The sequence below is a fragment of the Halyomorpha halys genome, unplaced genomic scaffold (genome assembly GCF_000696795.3).
Source record: "Halyomorpha halys isolate HHAL.00 unplaced genomic scaffold, Hhal_1.1 Scaffold110.1, whole genome shotgun sequence".
Classification (NCBI taxonomy): domain Eukaryota; kingdom Metazoa; phylum Arthropoda; class Insecta; order Hemiptera; family Pentatomidae; genus Halyomorpha; species Halyomorpha halys.
This window is the reverse complement of record NW_027112640.1, coordinates 1,580,211-1,598,332: the sequence shown is the minus strand read 5'-3', so window position 1 is coordinate 1,598,332 and position 18,122 is coordinate 1,580,211. Positions and strand designations below refer to the sequence as shown.

Sequence of the window (18,122 nt, the reverse complement as noted above, 5' to 3'; positions counted from 1 at the left end):
GTAGTCACCATTTTTCGTCAATCTTGAATTTGAACTTATTTCAGGACTCAAGACCCTTCTATCGGGCCCTGACTGATACTCATCAAACTCATTGTTTTACAAAGTTTACTTGAGAGTAGAGTGTCATAATATTCCTGTTGGTTGATAAAAGCTAACTGCACTTCTGGTTTATGTGCTGCCTACTTCAGAATATTAAAAGTTGAACTAGAATGGTACATGAATGGCTTGGCCTAATACTTGCCTCTTCTTTGGAAATTTTCTACTTTAGCTTGTACTCCAATCTATTTTTAATACACAGTAGTATAATTGTAAAAGTATTTTCATACTAAAAATATAATAACTTATAGTGATTATATTTTGTTAGTTATTTACTGAATAACCGAAGCTGTTAGTAAGAAAGGGAAATAAAAAATGAATTAAGGTTCATATTGAAAAGTGTTGGCATTAATCTGATGTAGTTTTCAGATTAGTAGATAACTAAAAGGTTACCTCTCTTCTTGTGAATGCAATCAATCATTATTATTATTTATCTTGTACTTATCACTTTTATGTTATATGATTAGTATTTTGATGAGTTACCCTAGTATCTGTGATAGACAATATATCTCGATACCATATTTATTAAATAAAAAAGAAGAAGCCAATTCGGTAACCAACTATGGGGCCAAAAGTTGTAATTTTTAGAATCTTTAAAATGGCTTCTAGAAGCCTAAAATCAATGTATGGCTTAGATGTATTATAATTAATAAATTTATAGTTGGTGACCTGACTGGCTTCTTTTTTATTTTATGTTCATATATTGTTACTTTTTTCTTATATTGTTTTTTAATATTATATTTATTATTAGTAATGAAATTTTAAATAAAAAATTATTACATTTGAACCAATTTATATTTATGAATAAATCTAAATTAAACACAAACTATTAATCACATATTGTTAAATTGAATTTTTATTGAAATTATACTGTTCCAAATTATTTTCATAAATCCACCCATTCACTTGTAAGCATTTGAAATATAATTTAGTTTATATAATTCATTTAAATGAGGTATATTTTAACCATTGCTATAATGTTACATTCATAAACTGAATCAAATTCCATGATGGCCTCTCATAATATGAAAATGTTGTGGATTTAAAAGCATATAGACTAACAATGTCACCTAACAAAAGTCTGAAGATTTCCTCTAAAGTACCTGGATGGGTTTACAAGTGGATGTTACTTTAATTAATTGTAATATTTGGATTATGAATTTCCTATCAAATTAGAACATTATTATAATTATTATTAACTCTCTATTGTTTAACAAAACTCACAAAGCCAATGAAACTTTTTTTTATGCTACTAGGTCAAAAATATTAGACAGATGTCTTAGGGTTCTTTCCAATGCTCCCTAGGCGCCAAGAAAAAAGTTCTTTACATATTTTTAGAAATTTTTTATATTATCTATACCTTAAGATATAATCACAAAAACTTAAAATTGTTTATATTATCTATACCTTAAGTTATAATCACAAAAACTTAAAATTGTACAAAAACTAAAATTGTTTCCTGTTTAGTAGGCCAAAAAAATTTTATTTTTATAAATAATAGATGCCTGGGCACTGTTTTATAATAAAGTACAAACTAATACTATTAGTCTTGTTGATTTAACTTAATACAACTACACTGACTTGTACAATAGTAACTTGTACTTTAGTACTTTTTAACTTGTGTAATATCACTAATAGTCATATCTATTATGAAAAAATATATAAGTATTAGTGCAATTACCACATTGTTTCTATCTTGTACTATGAACTAATACTATTAGCTTTCATTATGAAACAGGGCCTTGGTGTTGCGAAGTGATCCAGGTACAATATTTTTACCTAAAACTGAATAAGCTTTGATTTTTTCTAAACAAAATATTTTTTACATACTTTACTGGAAGGAACTTTTGTTTTTTCTAATTATTTACAAACATAAACTGGTTTAATACGATCAATAATATTTGGTTTCTATTTTACACTAAAGAACAAATTGCTTGATATATAACAACCATTAAATACAGGCATAGCTAACGCATTAAAGATAATATGAAAAATTTCTAAAAATAAAATATAAGTAAAATGGTTTTTTCTTGGCTACTATTGGTACATTGGCAAGAACCCTTGGACACATTTTCAATATTTTTTGACCTAGTATCACCAAAAAAATGATTCATTGAAATTGGTGAACCAAGGTGCATAGCCCTTGTCAGTTTAATTGTTAAGATGAAAATTTTGATGTTTTATGCATTTGTAGGTCACATATAAACAATACCCTTGTCACTTATCTCTATAAGGTCAGCTGATATGCGGCTTTGTATTTGATAATAATTACACTCATGACTCATTGTACTGTTATACTTGATCTTTTCTATCTCTGTTTTATCGATGATTGTATCATTATTCCATCCCTACTGTTTCTTACCAAATGGAATATGGAATAACCTTATGTGAGAAATCCAGTATTTAATTAAATAAATATTTATACACTGATATATTCTGGAGTGATTGATAGTGGCTAGAATTCAAAGGGTTCTAAACTCCATCACACTACTCTAAAATCAATTCACTCTAATCAACCAACCAAATGAAGGGGGGGGACTGTAAAGTTGTTCAAAATTTATTTGGTGTAGAACTATTGTCAGAAGTCCAAAAATTGTATATGATTGCTATATAATGTGAACCCCTACTATCTAAAAAAATACTTAAATTAGCTTCAGTATTAATATAATTTATAATAGATATGAATAATTGAGGAATATGATAATAATAATAATGACAATAATTAAGGAATTTTTTATCAAAAGTAAAAAAAAAAACTTCTACTAATAAATAGTAAAGTTTTTTTTTTTTTGAAAATCAACATTTTAGAACAAGAAGTTATTCAATTCAATTTAACTCAAAGTTTCTTCTGTCAAATAGTGTTACTAATCAACATTTTCAATACACATTTAACTTATTTATGAAATGCTCCTATGATAATTTTTAAAATTAGATGTATTGATTTTTTTATATAAAACTCCTCAATCCCATTTTGTTAAGGTTTAGGGATGGACATAATTTAACAATTATGTCAGTTTCTTATAGATTTTTTTTTTTTTTAATTTATTTAGAGCTGTATAACTTGCCAGCTACCAGTAAATAAAAAAAACTAAATACACATTTCTCTCTCTTTATTTTTAATTTTAGTTGAAGAAAAAATTGGTTTAACTTCATTTTTATGTATTTTATAGAAAAAGCTCATTTTTTTTTTTTCATTATGTTACTACTGCCGAATGATTGTTACTTAGCCGCCGACTTAATATGGAATGTAGTGTTTCCAAGTAGACAGAATTGATTGTCGAAGCACTTTGAAGTGAGAGTTTTTGAAATTGTGAATAAGTAGTATTGACTAATATCCGATTTCTCAAAGAAAAATATCAATACCATGATGTGTTATTTCTTTGTTTGAAAATGATCATCAAATTCAAAGTTTGAGTAATTTTGAACATTTAGTTGCTTCTGGTTATTCCACATTAAAAAAAAATTAATAGTGTACGAAAGTTTATCTGGCGAATAAAATACAAAATATAATTGCTTAATAAGATTCATGTTCCGGTGTTTCCAGACATTCTCACATCTCTCATTGATATTTCCAGCAAGAGTGGTTTTTTCTAATTTCTGAAGTGCATGACTGTGTTCTGTTAAAAAAGCTCTTAATAACTTCAAATGTTTCTGGTAAATTACCTGAATACTTGTTCTAAGTTTTATCAGTGATTATGAGTCAGAAGATGTATAGAAAGGAATGTAAAAAAGACGTGAAACATTCATGGGTAAGCTGCCTCAAACATTTATTAGGTTGTAGCTATCTGCTAGTCACTGCTCTAAACGTCTTATATGTAGATTCTCTCGATGTAGTTTAACAGCCCAGAGAGTTGCCTAAGCACAAATGGGCAGATCTTAATGTGCATGACTCCTGAGATTTCTCCTCTTTGAAAGGCAGTGGATAACTACACTTCTAAAAAAAAAAAAAGCATAGTGTATCAGTGCATTCTAGAGCTATTTTTGGATTGGATTATTATACCTCTCCTGCCTTCTCTGCACTTCTCTTCTATCCTAAACCCTTTCTTTCTATTTTAAGGACGAACAGCTAGTTCCTAAAGAACTTTCCATCCCCTTCACGACCGTAATTTTGTTCTATATGGAGTGGAGCTTCCTTTCTACAAGAACCTATAGCTAGTTCCTTATATAGTTATAGTAGGCCTTGTCGTCCCTTTCATGACCGTAGGCTCGTCCCTACGGAGTGAAGTTTCGATTCTGCGAGGATTTACGGTTAATTTCCGTAAAACTTATCCTACTAATTCATCTCCTGTTCAGTTACAGAATGTATTGAACACACATTAGCGAAGCCTACTAATATTAAGTACCTCTCATCTTCAATTTTTTTTTTTCATTAACCCCTAAAAATATGTAAAACCATTAAAAAGGAAGGTTTATATACATTCTGATCTATTCTTTGTCCTTATACATTCTGATCTATTCTTTGTCCTTATACATTCTGATCTATTCTTTGTCCTTATACATTCTGATCTATTCTTTGTCCTTATACTGGAGCAGAGCTCCATTCTAAGGAATGGTTGTAAAAGTTTTTATATTCTGTGCTGTATTGAGTTTCTTACACATTTGAGGTGCACACTTCATTTTTCTGTCTCTAACATTAAAACTTACTTAACCACTAATACGTGTCTCTATTACCTTCTTTGTTAAATTTCATATTACTGTTCTCTTTCCTCTACTTCCTGCCATCCCTGTCATCAATTGGAGTCAGAACTAATCAATTATTAGCCACCTCGACAAGGTATTAGTTATTAGGTATGTATCAGATTTAAATTTTTATGGGAAAGAAATTGACATGTATATAACATGTACAGACTGCTCGTCGCTCTTGTACAATGCAGCAATTTGTACACTTTATTATGAAGTGCACGTTAACGTACAACTGATCGATCTTATTGATAAGCTTAACCCGATAACCGAAATAGATAAAAAGGAAAATCAAGGACACATGGAAAAGAAGATAAGGGTGCCCTTGAATAATGGCAGAGATTCAGGGATGGGTTTCTTATCTTCTTCTAGAAGATTGCCCACCGCGTGATTTTCGACACAGTAAAATGGATGTCAAGGAAAGTAGGGGTTGCTGACAATAACCTCAGTAACTGCTTACTGAATACGTTTGCTTTAGGTAAGTTGACGAATAAACTAAAAACTCATTAGCACCATGGATGAAAAAAAATACGTTCTTCTGTTGTAGAATAACGTAGGGAAATGGATAGACAGGACTTCGGGGTGGAAGATTATCCTAGAAATTAATCGGAAGAGGCCTGGAATGCAATTGTGGGCTTTTCCTGCTCGCATCAACTGGAAACTTTAAACGCAGAAGCGAGAAAAGAGGTCCGAGGTGGCTTAACAAGTAGTCCATTAAAATATTTTGTAGGCTCATAGCTTCATTACAAACCATATTTAACACCTACCTCGCTAAGTAATTCCTCAAATAATATCCGCGACAATGAAAAAACAATATAAGAAGATAAATATAATAACAATATAGAATAAATATAAGAAGATGGTCAGGGTTGCGGTCAAAAAAAGAGATTAAAAAAAACAGACTGTTTGGCTGTTCAACCTTTCACTTTGAACAGCCCTGATGAAGCCCTGCAAAGTGGGGCGAAACGTCGGACATTTAAATAGTTATAAACTATTTGTTATTTTTTTGACCGCAACCCTGACTATCTTGTTATATTTAAATTTTTACGGTCAACTATATATAAATATATAGAAAAAACAATATATGTATAAAAAATGCTGTTACAACCTCCACTATACATTATGCGAATGTTTCACTCTACATTTGACTTTTTTTTTATATTTAAAGTAAGGTATTCGCGATAAGTGAAGAAACGATAACACAATTGAAAAAGTAATTTAAAGATATTTTTCAAATATAATTTAGAGATCAAGATTTATTAATAACTAGGACAATCAATCTCGATACATCCACCTCGAAGAACAGCAATTGTAAATAATCGATATTTAAATCGATAAAATGTTACCTTTCGCTACCGTGATTCGTGTGTTATTAATTCAATAACCTGCTTATAGTCTTCTCGTGTGTTCGTATATCGTTTAATATTTTTGAATTTTTTTTTCTCCAGCTACAAGCCTATATTTTATTTCTCATTTACGCTGAAGATTTTTTTTTTTTTTTTTTTTATCCCTTTTTTGAAATTATATTCCACCCCCATTTTTGGAACACCGTGTTTACCCAGAACTGCTAGCTAAGTACGAGCATGTCAGGAACACGTGTGTTATATCCAAGAATCGTCTGCAGGGTTCCTAAGTTCGAAAGAATTCTGTGTTGAACGTTTACTTATACGCTATTTATTAAAGAAATTGTACAATGTAACTCCAATACTAAAGTCTTTATTTCGTTTGACGTTATCGGACTTTCTCTTTATTACAAAAAAAAGTGTGTCATTTGACCCGAGTTTCGTTTTTACTTGGAAAAATAATGCATTTTTTCCAAAAATACCTCCTCCATAAATTCAGATTAATATTGTGACAGTGTGTTGAAGAATGGGGAAGAGAAGAACAAGGCAACAGTCTTCTAACGGAGTTATGAATGGAGATTCTTCAGAATCAGATGGAGACCAAAATTCTGACAAATCGCTAAGTACGTAATCGTAAATTTGGTATCAGTTTCTTTTAATTCAATTTTAGATGCTTGTGATTGTTTATGGAATTTCTAAATGTGGTATTCATTTATATGATTTTAACTTATGGAATCATGGTTCTCATATAACATATTATATAGTTCATATTGTAAGACTTCATGTTCAAGTTTTGCATTACAGCTGCTGTTAAAGTATGTCAACATGCTGGAAAATCAATTGAGCAAAACCAAGTTAAAAAGAATATTCATTTGGAAGATATAGAAAATAATAATTTCTGCCTTATTTGCAGTAAAGAAGGACAATCACTAAAGGTATTTTGGCTCAAATTATTTTAATTATTAGTTTTTAAATTTTTATATGCTTGAGTTAATGCTTTATTTTTCTGTTTTAATCAATCAGGGAGAAGATGTTTGGGTATGTTTACGCTGTGGGGCTAAAGCTTGTTCCTTAGACCATTCTCAACGTCACAATGAAATACCTCATTCTGATTCCCATGCTTTGTCATTAAAATTGTCGGATAAGACAGTTTGGTAAGTGCTTATTGATTCTCTGTATAATTTTGGTTACTGAAACAAACCTCATTGACAAGAATTTAATTTTAATTAGAATGATTGAATTGGCCGACTTTTTTGTATCAACTTTAACATATTATGATTGTTAGGGAATAGTGTCATAATGGGCCTCTTCAATTGTCATAATTGTCTCTTCAATTTTCTAGCCAAGCTTAACTCTGTGTTAGCTTCATTCAGTTTTAATTTATTGGTTCACTTAATTTTTTTTTTTAAATTCTTTCCTTGCATCCTCTTCAATTTTTTATATGTCTATTAACCGATGAAAAAAAAACTCAAACCTACCATGGATTCTCAGCAATCCACCGGGTAACACACTCATCATTGATCAACCACAATTGACTCATAGCGACTGTCGTGTATGCTTCAAAAAAACAAATATCGTGTGAAAGAAATAATGTTTAGTATTTTGACTAGGTTGTCGTTTGTCTTAACTCTTAAAGCATCTACCATATCATTTAAACTGTTAAAAAAAATTTCTCGTGAAGCTATTAAACCCACTCTTTTTGATTTTGTTAAAATATTTGGGAAGGTGGTTCTTTGTTTAATTTTTTTAAGAGTTTATAATTTGATAGTAGATCAATGTGAATCAGCTGATTACATGATTGTAATATTATGTTACCAGTTTTGAAGCACTTATGTATAATGAGAAAACTTAACCATTGTTGTTGGTTATGACTTGACACTGTAAAGTGATTCGTATTCATGTGAATTAAGACCCTGACCTCAACTGAAAAGAAACTGTTGTAGGTTTGTTTCTGTGTCAGAACGAGTGGAAGTTGATAGCTCTAATACAATTAAAGCAGTAATTTATTACTTGAATAATTAACCCACTTTTATCAAATATTGTTGGTTATAACAATGGAACATTATGTATGAGCGAGTGCTCACCTACTTACCACTTTGGAGTTGAGCTTCGGACCTTTTTGCAATATTATTCTAGAAATTTTGTTGAAAATTCTATAGTGATCAATTGTTGATTTTTGTTTTTAAATGAACATGTAGAATTGATTACAAAAAAATACGAGTATGTTCTGATGATGTTATTTTCCAAGTTGATTATTTTAGCCTTGAAAGAAGACTTAGAAAAAAGAAACTTTGGTTACCATCTAATTATAGTGTTATGTCATTGTAAAAGTAGATTCAAAATTTAATTTACAATTCATCATATAGTCGAATATATGAATACATTCTGCTATGCGTCAATCAGGATAAAATATTTTTCTTTTTCTATTGTTTGGTATATTAATAGTGTAAAGCTAAGTTTGCGATCTTAAAAGCACTAGGGATAACTTTGAATGGGCAAAAAACAAGAAATTTTAATGTCTTTTAGTTTGTCAGAAGTATCCTCTAGATTCCAGTTCTTATCAAACATATCCATCTCGATTTGAAAAAAAAACAAAATTTATTTCAAACTGTACTGGTGAAACTTTGATTCATATGTAGTTTGCCTGCAACTGAGTTACTTAAATTATATCCTTGACCGATTTATATATTTTGTTTTATAATTGATCATTTATTTAGTGTTCAAATCTTTGTGGTAAGATAAAAACATAATGATTAGATAGTCAGTAGAAAATAGGAAATAATTTTTTTTTTTTAGTTTTATTTATTGTTGGTTAGAAGAGATGGTTTCAGGACTTCCAAGAAAAAGTGAACACCAGGGGGTTCCAAATAGAAGACTTGGAGTACTGAAAAAAGTGACAAGGTCTCATCATATGACCCTTAGGTTGTTTTAAAAGATGTTAATACAAAAAATTCTAAATCAATTCTCATTAATATTGATTCCTAACACTAATATAAATTAAATTTCTATTAAATTCAAAAATACAACTTTATCATATTTTATATGATAAAAATGGGAGTGGGTTTGGCACTAAACTCCTAATTCTGGGGTCCAGATTTGAGTTAAGTTATGGCAGATAGTTATTTATTTATTTTCATGGGGCTTAGATTGACTTTGGGGCAGAAGACAACCTCTATGAGGTGGGTTCTTGATGGGTCGGGGGAAACGTGGATGTTGATTACGATCTGACCAGATCACCCTCTTCCATAGCCATCAGTTAACATTTGTACTTCCCTATTAAGTTCTGAACACTTATCACGTATCATTCAAATGTATTTACCTTAATTATGCACTGATTCAATATTATACTGCCATCCTCAATTATGAATCAAAGTAAATTAGAAATTTGAAAATGTTTTAATCATTAATTTAGGGTATCTCGATGATATTGTTTATATTTGAAAATTTGAAAACTCGGCCATTCTTTGTCAATAGATAAAGTTGAATTGAATGGCCAGTATGAATATTTACTCTAAACAATGTCCGTCCGTCCCACCGATATTTTAGTAAATGAATAATCTATTTAGCTTGAGATTGTGACTGTTACATCATTTTTTTCTTTAGGTGCCATTTATGTAAAAACGAGATCCCTGCCTCTTCCAATAAAAAATTAAAAGGATGTGTTAATAATGTTGAAAACATGTACGAGAAATACCTTCAGGGACCAACTCCACCACAAAAAAATGGAGCACCAAGTAAGTTTGTTTCACAATTATTATTATTAAATTGATAAATAATATCATTAAACTATCACAAATGATCGGTAATCATTGACAGTCAAGATATTATCTAATAATAATCATTATCATCATTGTAGTATAGAGTAAGAAGTAGTTTTTAGACAAATGATTGATAATTTTAAATCATGTAATTTGTTTAATTTCTGTACTGTTAATTATTTCATCAGTTTTTTATTTTGATTAAAGTATTTGTACTTACATTTGATCAATTTAATATTAACATTAATGGTGACCCATGCTTAAGGACACTCTTGTTTTACTTTAAGTTTTTAGTAATTTTTCAAAAATTCTTGTCATCCTTTGAACAATATTATCTTAATACCTCTGTAAGTTGTTATAAATCTAAATGTTTTAGCTTTAATTTTTTATTGTTATTGCGTCTATTATATTTAGCTATATATCTTATCTATTATATTTAGCAATGGTATTACCTTTTTATAGAAATGGAAGCTATTAATGAAGAGGAAAAAGAAAATAAAGTGCTTGAAGCCATTCCTCTTCTTCCTCCAAAAATAAGGACACCTCCTCCATGTGGTTCGCCAGTTAGGGTAAACAATTTTCAAATATATTAACATTACTATAATTAAGGTTATATTCATTGCTGTAATAATTTTTTCTTATACAATAGGGCCTAGCAAATTTGGGAAATACGTGCTTCTTCAATTCTGTTATTCAGTGCTTAGCACAAACACCTAACCTCACGAAAACATTAAAAGAAATGGAAATATCAGATAAAGAAGTAAACATTCACTTGAAAAGCGGCAGGACACTCGTAAGTATATTCAAATTCTGAAGAATTGTTATTCTTGATTAAGTGCATGGCATATCCATAAATGCAGTGATAGTATAAATGTGATGACTTATACATTCATGTAAAATATTTTGGTTTAATTATTATTCTCTCTTTTTTTTTTTTTAATTGTTAATGGAAGTAAGCACTCCAACTAGTTATACTTATGGGTTAGTGGGCTATTCTATCTTTAGTAGGGTTGTCATGATTTTTTCATGGTGAAGTGAATTATTACTGGTGAGGAAATTGTCGTTATTAGATCAAATTTTCATTATTTGGTTTCCAATAGATATATATTTCAGTGTGAGTCCAGAAAAAGGCATTTTTAGATAGTTTGATCTTTGATGGAATGTGATATGAAAATTTGATAGTTGTTAATGTTATTTTGTATTGGAGGAGTTTAAAGTTAAAAGTCAAGTTTTCTATATGGTAATTATAAAGTATTCTAGGTGTTAGTAAAGTTTATTATTCTTTGATAGTCAGGAACGCTTGAGAAGTGGGATGGTCTCTGTGAGGCACTGTGTGATACTCTTTGTGAAGTGAAAGCAGGAGGTTCTACATATGTACCACAAAAGCTACTCTCACTGCTGAGGAAAAGGGTTCCTCAGTTCCGAGGCAGCGATCAACATGACTCTCATGAGCTGCTCCGTCATCTCCTTGACTCTGTTAGGGGCCAGGATCTCAAGGTGCCTTTCAATTCCATTTTTAAATGTAATAGTGTTGTCTGAAACATTACTCAATTTTTTTTTTCTTAATTAGAGATACAGAAGACTGATGCTAAATGAACTTGGACTTAATGGTCTAGAAAATACAGAAAAAGTAGATGCCGAAAAAACAAAAGAACTAAAACAACTAGATCGAGAGGTATCACATTGTTTATATCAATATTAATTCTGCCCTAATGATATTACCCCTCTTATACTACTGAATTTTACAGGTAACTGACACTATAATGCTGATACCTGATCAAGTCTTCCGTGGTTCTCTTGTGAGCAGGCTCGAATGTCAAGAATGCCATCATTCTTCTGAATGTGTTGAATCCTTCCTGGATTTGTCCTTACCTGTAACTTCAGAGAAGGTATTGTTATATTTTAGCATATTTGCTAATTTTATAATAAAAATATTCTCACGATTTTTTATTTACTTATGTTCATCTATTAATACGTTGTATATAGAATGTGTTGAATGCTTCCTCATGTGTAACTTTTACTTTATTTGCATTAGCCACAGCCACCATCTCTTAGGCGGAAAGGATGTGGTGGTTCTGAAGATAAAAGTGGAAGTCCAGCAATGTCGAAGCATCAATTGAAGAAAGAAAGGAAACTGGAAAGGAAAAAGAATCGTGGAAAACATCATAATAATCAACCTCAATCGAAGAAGGGCCAAGGGTTAGTGATGGGACAAGGAGAATCTATTACTCCTATCTCAGAAAAAGGTGAAATTCAAATAAGTATCTTCGTATGTATTTATATTTATATTTTGAAAAATGAAAAAACATTTGGTGTAATGATTTCAACTTATTTCAAAATTGAAAGGAACTAAGGGCCAATTATTTTGGATGTTGCATGATTCTCCTTAAATTTTTAACACAGTAAGGTTTGTAGGTAAGTTTAGTACCTAATATAAGAATATTGATTTTGTTTGAAAGTTAGTTCTATATCCATCAAGATCATTGTTATCGTTAAAATGTTTTTTCGGTTAAAGAGAAAGGCCTTGCATATTCCCTCTAATTATTTTTAATGTTATCATTCCATACTAATTCCTAATTTTACCGTGTTCGTTATAAGTTAATTTTTTTAAAGACTGCTCAACTCGCTGTTAGTAAATATTTTATCGCTAAGATAAACGTTTCTCTAACCATTAGATATTGGGGTTGAGAAGGGAAGAGAAGATTCCTACTAATTATTTTTGGTATAATGATCTTGAGAAACTGCTACAGTTATACTGTTTATAAGTGAATGTTTTAAAGGTATGATAATAATCGCTCTCATAAGAGGACAGAAGGGGATGATCCAGGCCGATACCTAGTTTTGTCTTATTTTACATTCTTTTTCCATATTATTAAATTTTTTCAAAGAGTGTTCTATTAGTTTACGTTATATAGACATTATTTATACATTGTATATACAGCATTATTTAGAGAGAATGTATTTTTTTCTCTTCTGTCCTACCATCAATAATCATAAATTTTTAGCTGACTTTCAATGAAGTCAAAATATTTAAAGATAATCGAAGCACTGTTGATTAGTTACTTTGAAATTAATCAAAATCAGGGAGGTCATTGATTTTTATAGCTAAGTATAAGACTATCTCAAATTACTTTCAAATTCAATCAATATTTTCAATAATAGTATTCTATTTGGGCTGTAGGTGAAAGTGATGTTGAGGGTGATGTGGAAAGTGAAGGCAGTGACAGGAGATTTGGGAAAGGAGAAGGAGAGCTGAAGGACTCTAGCAACCTTCCTAATGACTCAGGATCTGCACCCGATAGTCCTAAATTGATGCGAGCGACTAAAGTGGACCTCAGCATAGACTACACCAAGCTGCCTCTCTGTAACGGACTTCCAGATATTTCAAAGCTCGGCTTAAGTGATCCCACTCAACCTGAGTTGAAGGTATATTTCTTTATTTAATTTTTTTTTCTTTCATGTTGAAAAACTTTGTTGTCAAGGATTAAGTTGAATACTACAAATTATGCTAAGCTGTAAGTTACTTGGTTTAATCTATTGATGACAACCAATGGCACACATCAACAAAACAAGGTTGTTGGTTCGCCCTAGATATCACTTTTTTCCTCGATCAAAGAAATTAAAACAGTTTTTAGAAGCTTACTACTTTTGGAAGTATATGAGGAGGATATTAGCAAGTTCCTCACAACAGAATATATTGAACTGTTTAACTTATTTTGATCTATTTCTGTCTCACATCAGAAAAGCCACATTTATCTTACCATTCCATCCATTTTATTCCACCCACAACTTATTCTTTTAACTCCATGTTTTTAAGTGTCGAAATGATTGTTTTTGGGAATAAAGAAAGGTTTTTAAAATAATAAAGAGAGGAAACTGAGCCTTGAGGTATCCTATCTCTCTTTAGAAAGTGAAAGTGTTTGCCCTTTCGTTTTAGATAAAAGCAATGAGTGTGTTCATTGCGAAATTCCTTACTTCCATGTTTTTATCTTGTGATATTAGTAGTTTTACTGTACATCAGTTGCTGGATGAAGAGAGTTTAGCAAGAACTATGGATTTTTTAAACATAAGGAAATAAACTTTAGACTGACTTAAACTTATCATTCTGTCTATAAACACATTGGTAATGTATAATAACCAAAATGGTAACAACGTTATTTATTTTATTGGTTATCAGTGCTCTTGGCTGTTTTGAAAACTCTTGTTTAATTCAGGTATTCTCTGGAGCAAAAGTTGGGGAATATTACCCAAATAAATTTTTATATGCCTGGTATGGCTGGTTTGAATAAAGAAGTGGACTGTATTAGAAATAAATTATAACTATGATGAACAAAATAAAATCCCTCTATTCTTGGATGATTAATGATTATTAATTTTGATAGTTGATTACATTAATGAATTAGATTACAATTACTTGATGTTGATTTATAGTGAGGACTTGTTCTTCTGCTGTGTCCTTTAGCTCCCTCATCCTGATTTCGTTCCCTACCTGGCGGTGTTGATTAAACTATTCGCTCATATTCAAGCTCATGCTGACAAAATTAAAATATATATATATTATTTAACACAGAATAATGGGATAAAAGAGCGTTTATAATTTAGCCTAAACTTTAAGACTTTTTTTTCGAAATCCATGTTTTATTATTTCCTAGCATCCCATTGCTTCTAGGTGTTCCATATAAGTTGTTTATTCGGTCAAATTTATTTACAATGTTTTTTGATTGGGCATCAATCAAGGTGATTAATAAAGAATTCAACCTGATTGAATGGATTAGCCGTTATTTTGACATCTCAAAGCGATGAGAAAATATAAAATAAAATATTGATGGATATGGATAATATCTTGGATAATATGTATAATATATGGATTGTTGTGGTACCAAGAAATGGGAACGGTATACGAAAAGGAATAAAAATCAAAAAGATACTTAAAAGTACAGGCTAAGTTACAGCACCCTAAAAAATAATCATAAAATATTTTAGAATTAAAAATAACTGGGATTCGTACATCTTAGGCAATTATGAAGAAAATGATAAGGGGTGCAGTCAAAAGTGAAACAAAAATAGTTAATAACTAACTTCATTGTAGTTAACAACAATTTTCTTTTTTCTTTTGACCACAACCCTCACCATCTTCTTAATTTAAAATTATAGGGTCAATTATTAATATACATAATCTTGGGTAATTGTTTTGAGAAACCTTTAGTGACTTTAAACTGTAATTAATCAATAATAAATTTGAATATAGTCTCATTTTTTTTCTAATCTGGTTTAATCATTTATTTCAACATTTATAGTAAGTAAAATTAATAGTGAACAAGATGCTAAACTTAGATTCCATGGGAATTATGAACTCAATCTTTCTCTAATTCTTATATTTATGACTTAGTGCTTGTAGAAATGTATTTTTCTTAATTGTTGAATATTATTATTGATGACCATTTTATCATCAGACAATTGTGAGAGATGCTGCTACCATTGTTAAAGAGGACCCGATGTGGGAGTCTCGATTAAGAGAGGATAATGATCTTTCCTTGGAAGCTGCCGAGGAAGAAAACAAGGAGGTAAAGCCTGCAGAATCTTCGGATGATCTTGGAAGAATATCTGAAGAGGCAGAAGAAGTGAGCGATGAGGAGGTTGGTATAATGAATTAACATTAGGGGTAGTGGTCAGCATTCTTCATTGTATATTTATTTCAAATAATAGTTTGGACCCTCTTTCATTCGACCATCATCTCTTCATTGTAAATATGGTCGACTAGTCTTGATATTTTACATTCATAGTTCATATATGCAATGTACTTAGTTTAAAGTATCCAGAGTACATACATGATTTTGGACTAAAACAGCTTACATAACCTTAGGTCTAAGCACAATACTTTCTTACTAAGTACCTGAAACCCAGAATCCTTCATGCTTTATAGTGGTACTATTAAGAATAGTTCAAAATACATATATTTATTAGTTAGTTCTAAATGGAAACAAAATACCTACCTTTACACCATAATATTACTAAAGAAAAAATTCTCCAAGCATGTAGTTTTAAAAAATAATCTTCATTTTGATTAATCCTAACTTATATCAGAGATTAGAAATAAACTTTTTTAATTTTCTTTGGTCGTGAATACAATTAATTAAAGAATCATACCACTTGATAAATATAATTGAATAAATGTTTCTTTCCACAAGTGTTAAAAATTTGAAACATTTTTGGTTGTTTAATGATGTATTTGGATTATAAACTTGATTAGCTCATCGATTAAATTGTATGCCTGCAGTTTGCAGTGTTTTAAATTAAAAAAAAAAAGAAAGACTAACAATATTACATTCAGTTAATATTCATTATTGTGGAGTTTTTATCAGCTCTTTAATAATGATTAGCCCTCAGTGGGGTTAGGTTAGTACTAATTACCAAGTTTAATTAATACAATGCATCATTAGCTCCTAAAAATATGACTAGAAAACATTCGTGTTTTTAAATCTAAAAATATTTGTGAAAAGACAAATTTACATATTGATATGATAATCAATACTAGGATTAGGAAATAATTAAATTGCATTTGTATTTTGAAGGGTTGGGAAAATTTTAAAAATGAAACATTTATAAGAAATGTCAGCCTTTGATTTGTATTACTTCAAACAATTTTTCTTAAATTTATTTTATTCTATTAACATTTAATCAGAATTTTTTTAACTTGCTCTTGATGAAATGTTTCTATTAATTATAATGTTTTAATTAGTGTATGTGATAGTTTTGTTTTGCCATAACGTTGCAGGATGTAATGGTTGGGAGCCTTTTTGACGAAGTGAACTATACAGACTCTTCAGGTGACTGCTCTATCCAGACCTGCTTGGCTCAGTTTACTGGGATTGAACTCATGACAGGCAGCAACAAAGTTGGCTGTGAGCAGTGTACTGCACAAGCCAACAAAGGTACCATCTTTTATTTAAATATTTTAAAGATTAAATGTTACAAAAATTAATGTTTTTTGGTAAATTAAATAGACTTTATTAAAATTGGCTACAAGACTTTGGTAAATACATTGAGTTGACTGCCTTTAATCACCATTATTAATTATTTTATGCAAATTGTTTTTAAAATCTCTGGGAATGTTAAAAAAAAAATCTTTAACTTAATGAAAATAAATCCTTTCTTCTCTCCCTTTTACAATTATAGTTGGTTGGATTTTCCATGAAAAATCAAAATTTAACACAATATGCCTCTTAGTTGATAAAAAAGTATTTCTCATTTTAATCCATTATATTTTTTTTCTAACGTACTGTGTTACATTTTTATTTTTGTGTGGTGAATCTCCCAGATCTGCAGCAATACGAATCATGAAACCATTAGATAGTCAAACAAATCAAACCATTAATGCAGATGTTTACAGTGAACAACTTTGTCTCTTAAACTTAAAATTGAATAACAAATTTCCGCGATTGGTGACTATTAAGAAATTGTTTCATTACAAAATGAAGTTTTTTGCATTAAAATTAGTCTTTCTACAACAATGGAATTATAAAGCTAACTGGTGAGAAATTGTAGATATAGTGGAGGAAAATATATTGATTAAAATGTTCAATTGTATTCTATTTGCACTATTTAAAAATTTCCCAAAAATGCACACGATCTTTGGGACTGACCTCATATTTACCTCTCACAATATTGGATTTACAATAATCGGAACCCATTACACACAGAATCGATATTTTTTTTCTTTTTTTTTACTATGTACTGAGGTGAAAAGTATTCTGTCACAGGTAACAAAGATGGAAAGACAGTCTACACTATGTCTACCAAACAGTTTCTTATAGCAGAGGCCCCACCTGTCTTGATCCTTCACCTGAAGAGGTTTCAAGTTCAGATGTCATCTTTCAGGAAGCTCAACAGGCACGTTTCATTTCCGCTCGAACTGGACCTTAGTCCATTCTGCAAGGTAAAAATATTTATGGAATGCAATTTGTATATTTCTTCCATTTTTATTCCTACTTTATTGTATTATTTTAATTTAGGATAGCTTTAAATAATTTAAAAACTATATATGCGTAGGCTGATACTACAATTTTTTATTCCTCTCGGACAAGTATTTCTATACTTGACTAAAATTGAAATAGCTTTTAGCCTAAAGACTCTGGCTTGTGATTTTCAGTGGAAAGACAATTGAGTTTGTCCTAATATGCCCTATAATAATTGTTCTTAACTATAAAAGGTTAAGATTTGTACTTAAATAATAAATTAAGTAAAA

The 18,122-nt window shown here is 30.1% G+C and overlaps 1 protein-coding gene across 1 annotated transcript in view; it reads left to right on the top strand.

The window, feature by feature from the left end:
• The first annotated feature begins 6,498 nt into the window (after positions 1–6,498).
• Positions 6,499–18,122, top strand: part of Usp16-45 (ubiquitin specific protease 16/45) — a 21,659-nt gene continuing 10,035 nt past the window's right edge. Inside the window, exons 1-14 of the mRNA XM_014416058.3 lie at positions 6,499–6,742; positions 6,924–7,054; positions 7,143–7,273; positions 9,723–9,853; positions 10,340–10,446; positions 10,527–10,670; positions 11,168–11,374; positions 11,448–11,552; positions 11,626–11,766; positions 11,913–12,123; positions 13,059–13,303; positions 15,331–15,513; positions 16,653–16,809; positions 17,638–17,813. Coding sequence (XP_014271544.1) covers positions 6,646–6,742; positions 6,924–7,054; positions 7,143–7,273; positions 9,723–9,853; positions 10,340–10,446; positions 10,527–10,670; positions 11,168–11,374; positions 11,448–11,552; positions 11,626–11,766; positions 11,913–12,123; positions 13,059–13,303; positions 15,331–15,513; positions 16,653–16,809; positions 17,638–17,813 — 2,166 coding nt within the window. The 5' untranslated portion in view covers positions 6,499–6,645. The remainder of the gene's footprint in view (positions 6,743–6,923; positions 7,055–7,142; positions 7,274–9,722; positions 9,854–10,339; positions 10,447–10,526; positions 10,671–11,167; positions 11,375–11,447; positions 11,553–11,625; positions 11,767–11,912; positions 12,124–13,058; positions 13,304–15,330; positions 15,514–16,652; positions 16,810–17,637; positions 17,814–18,122) is intronic.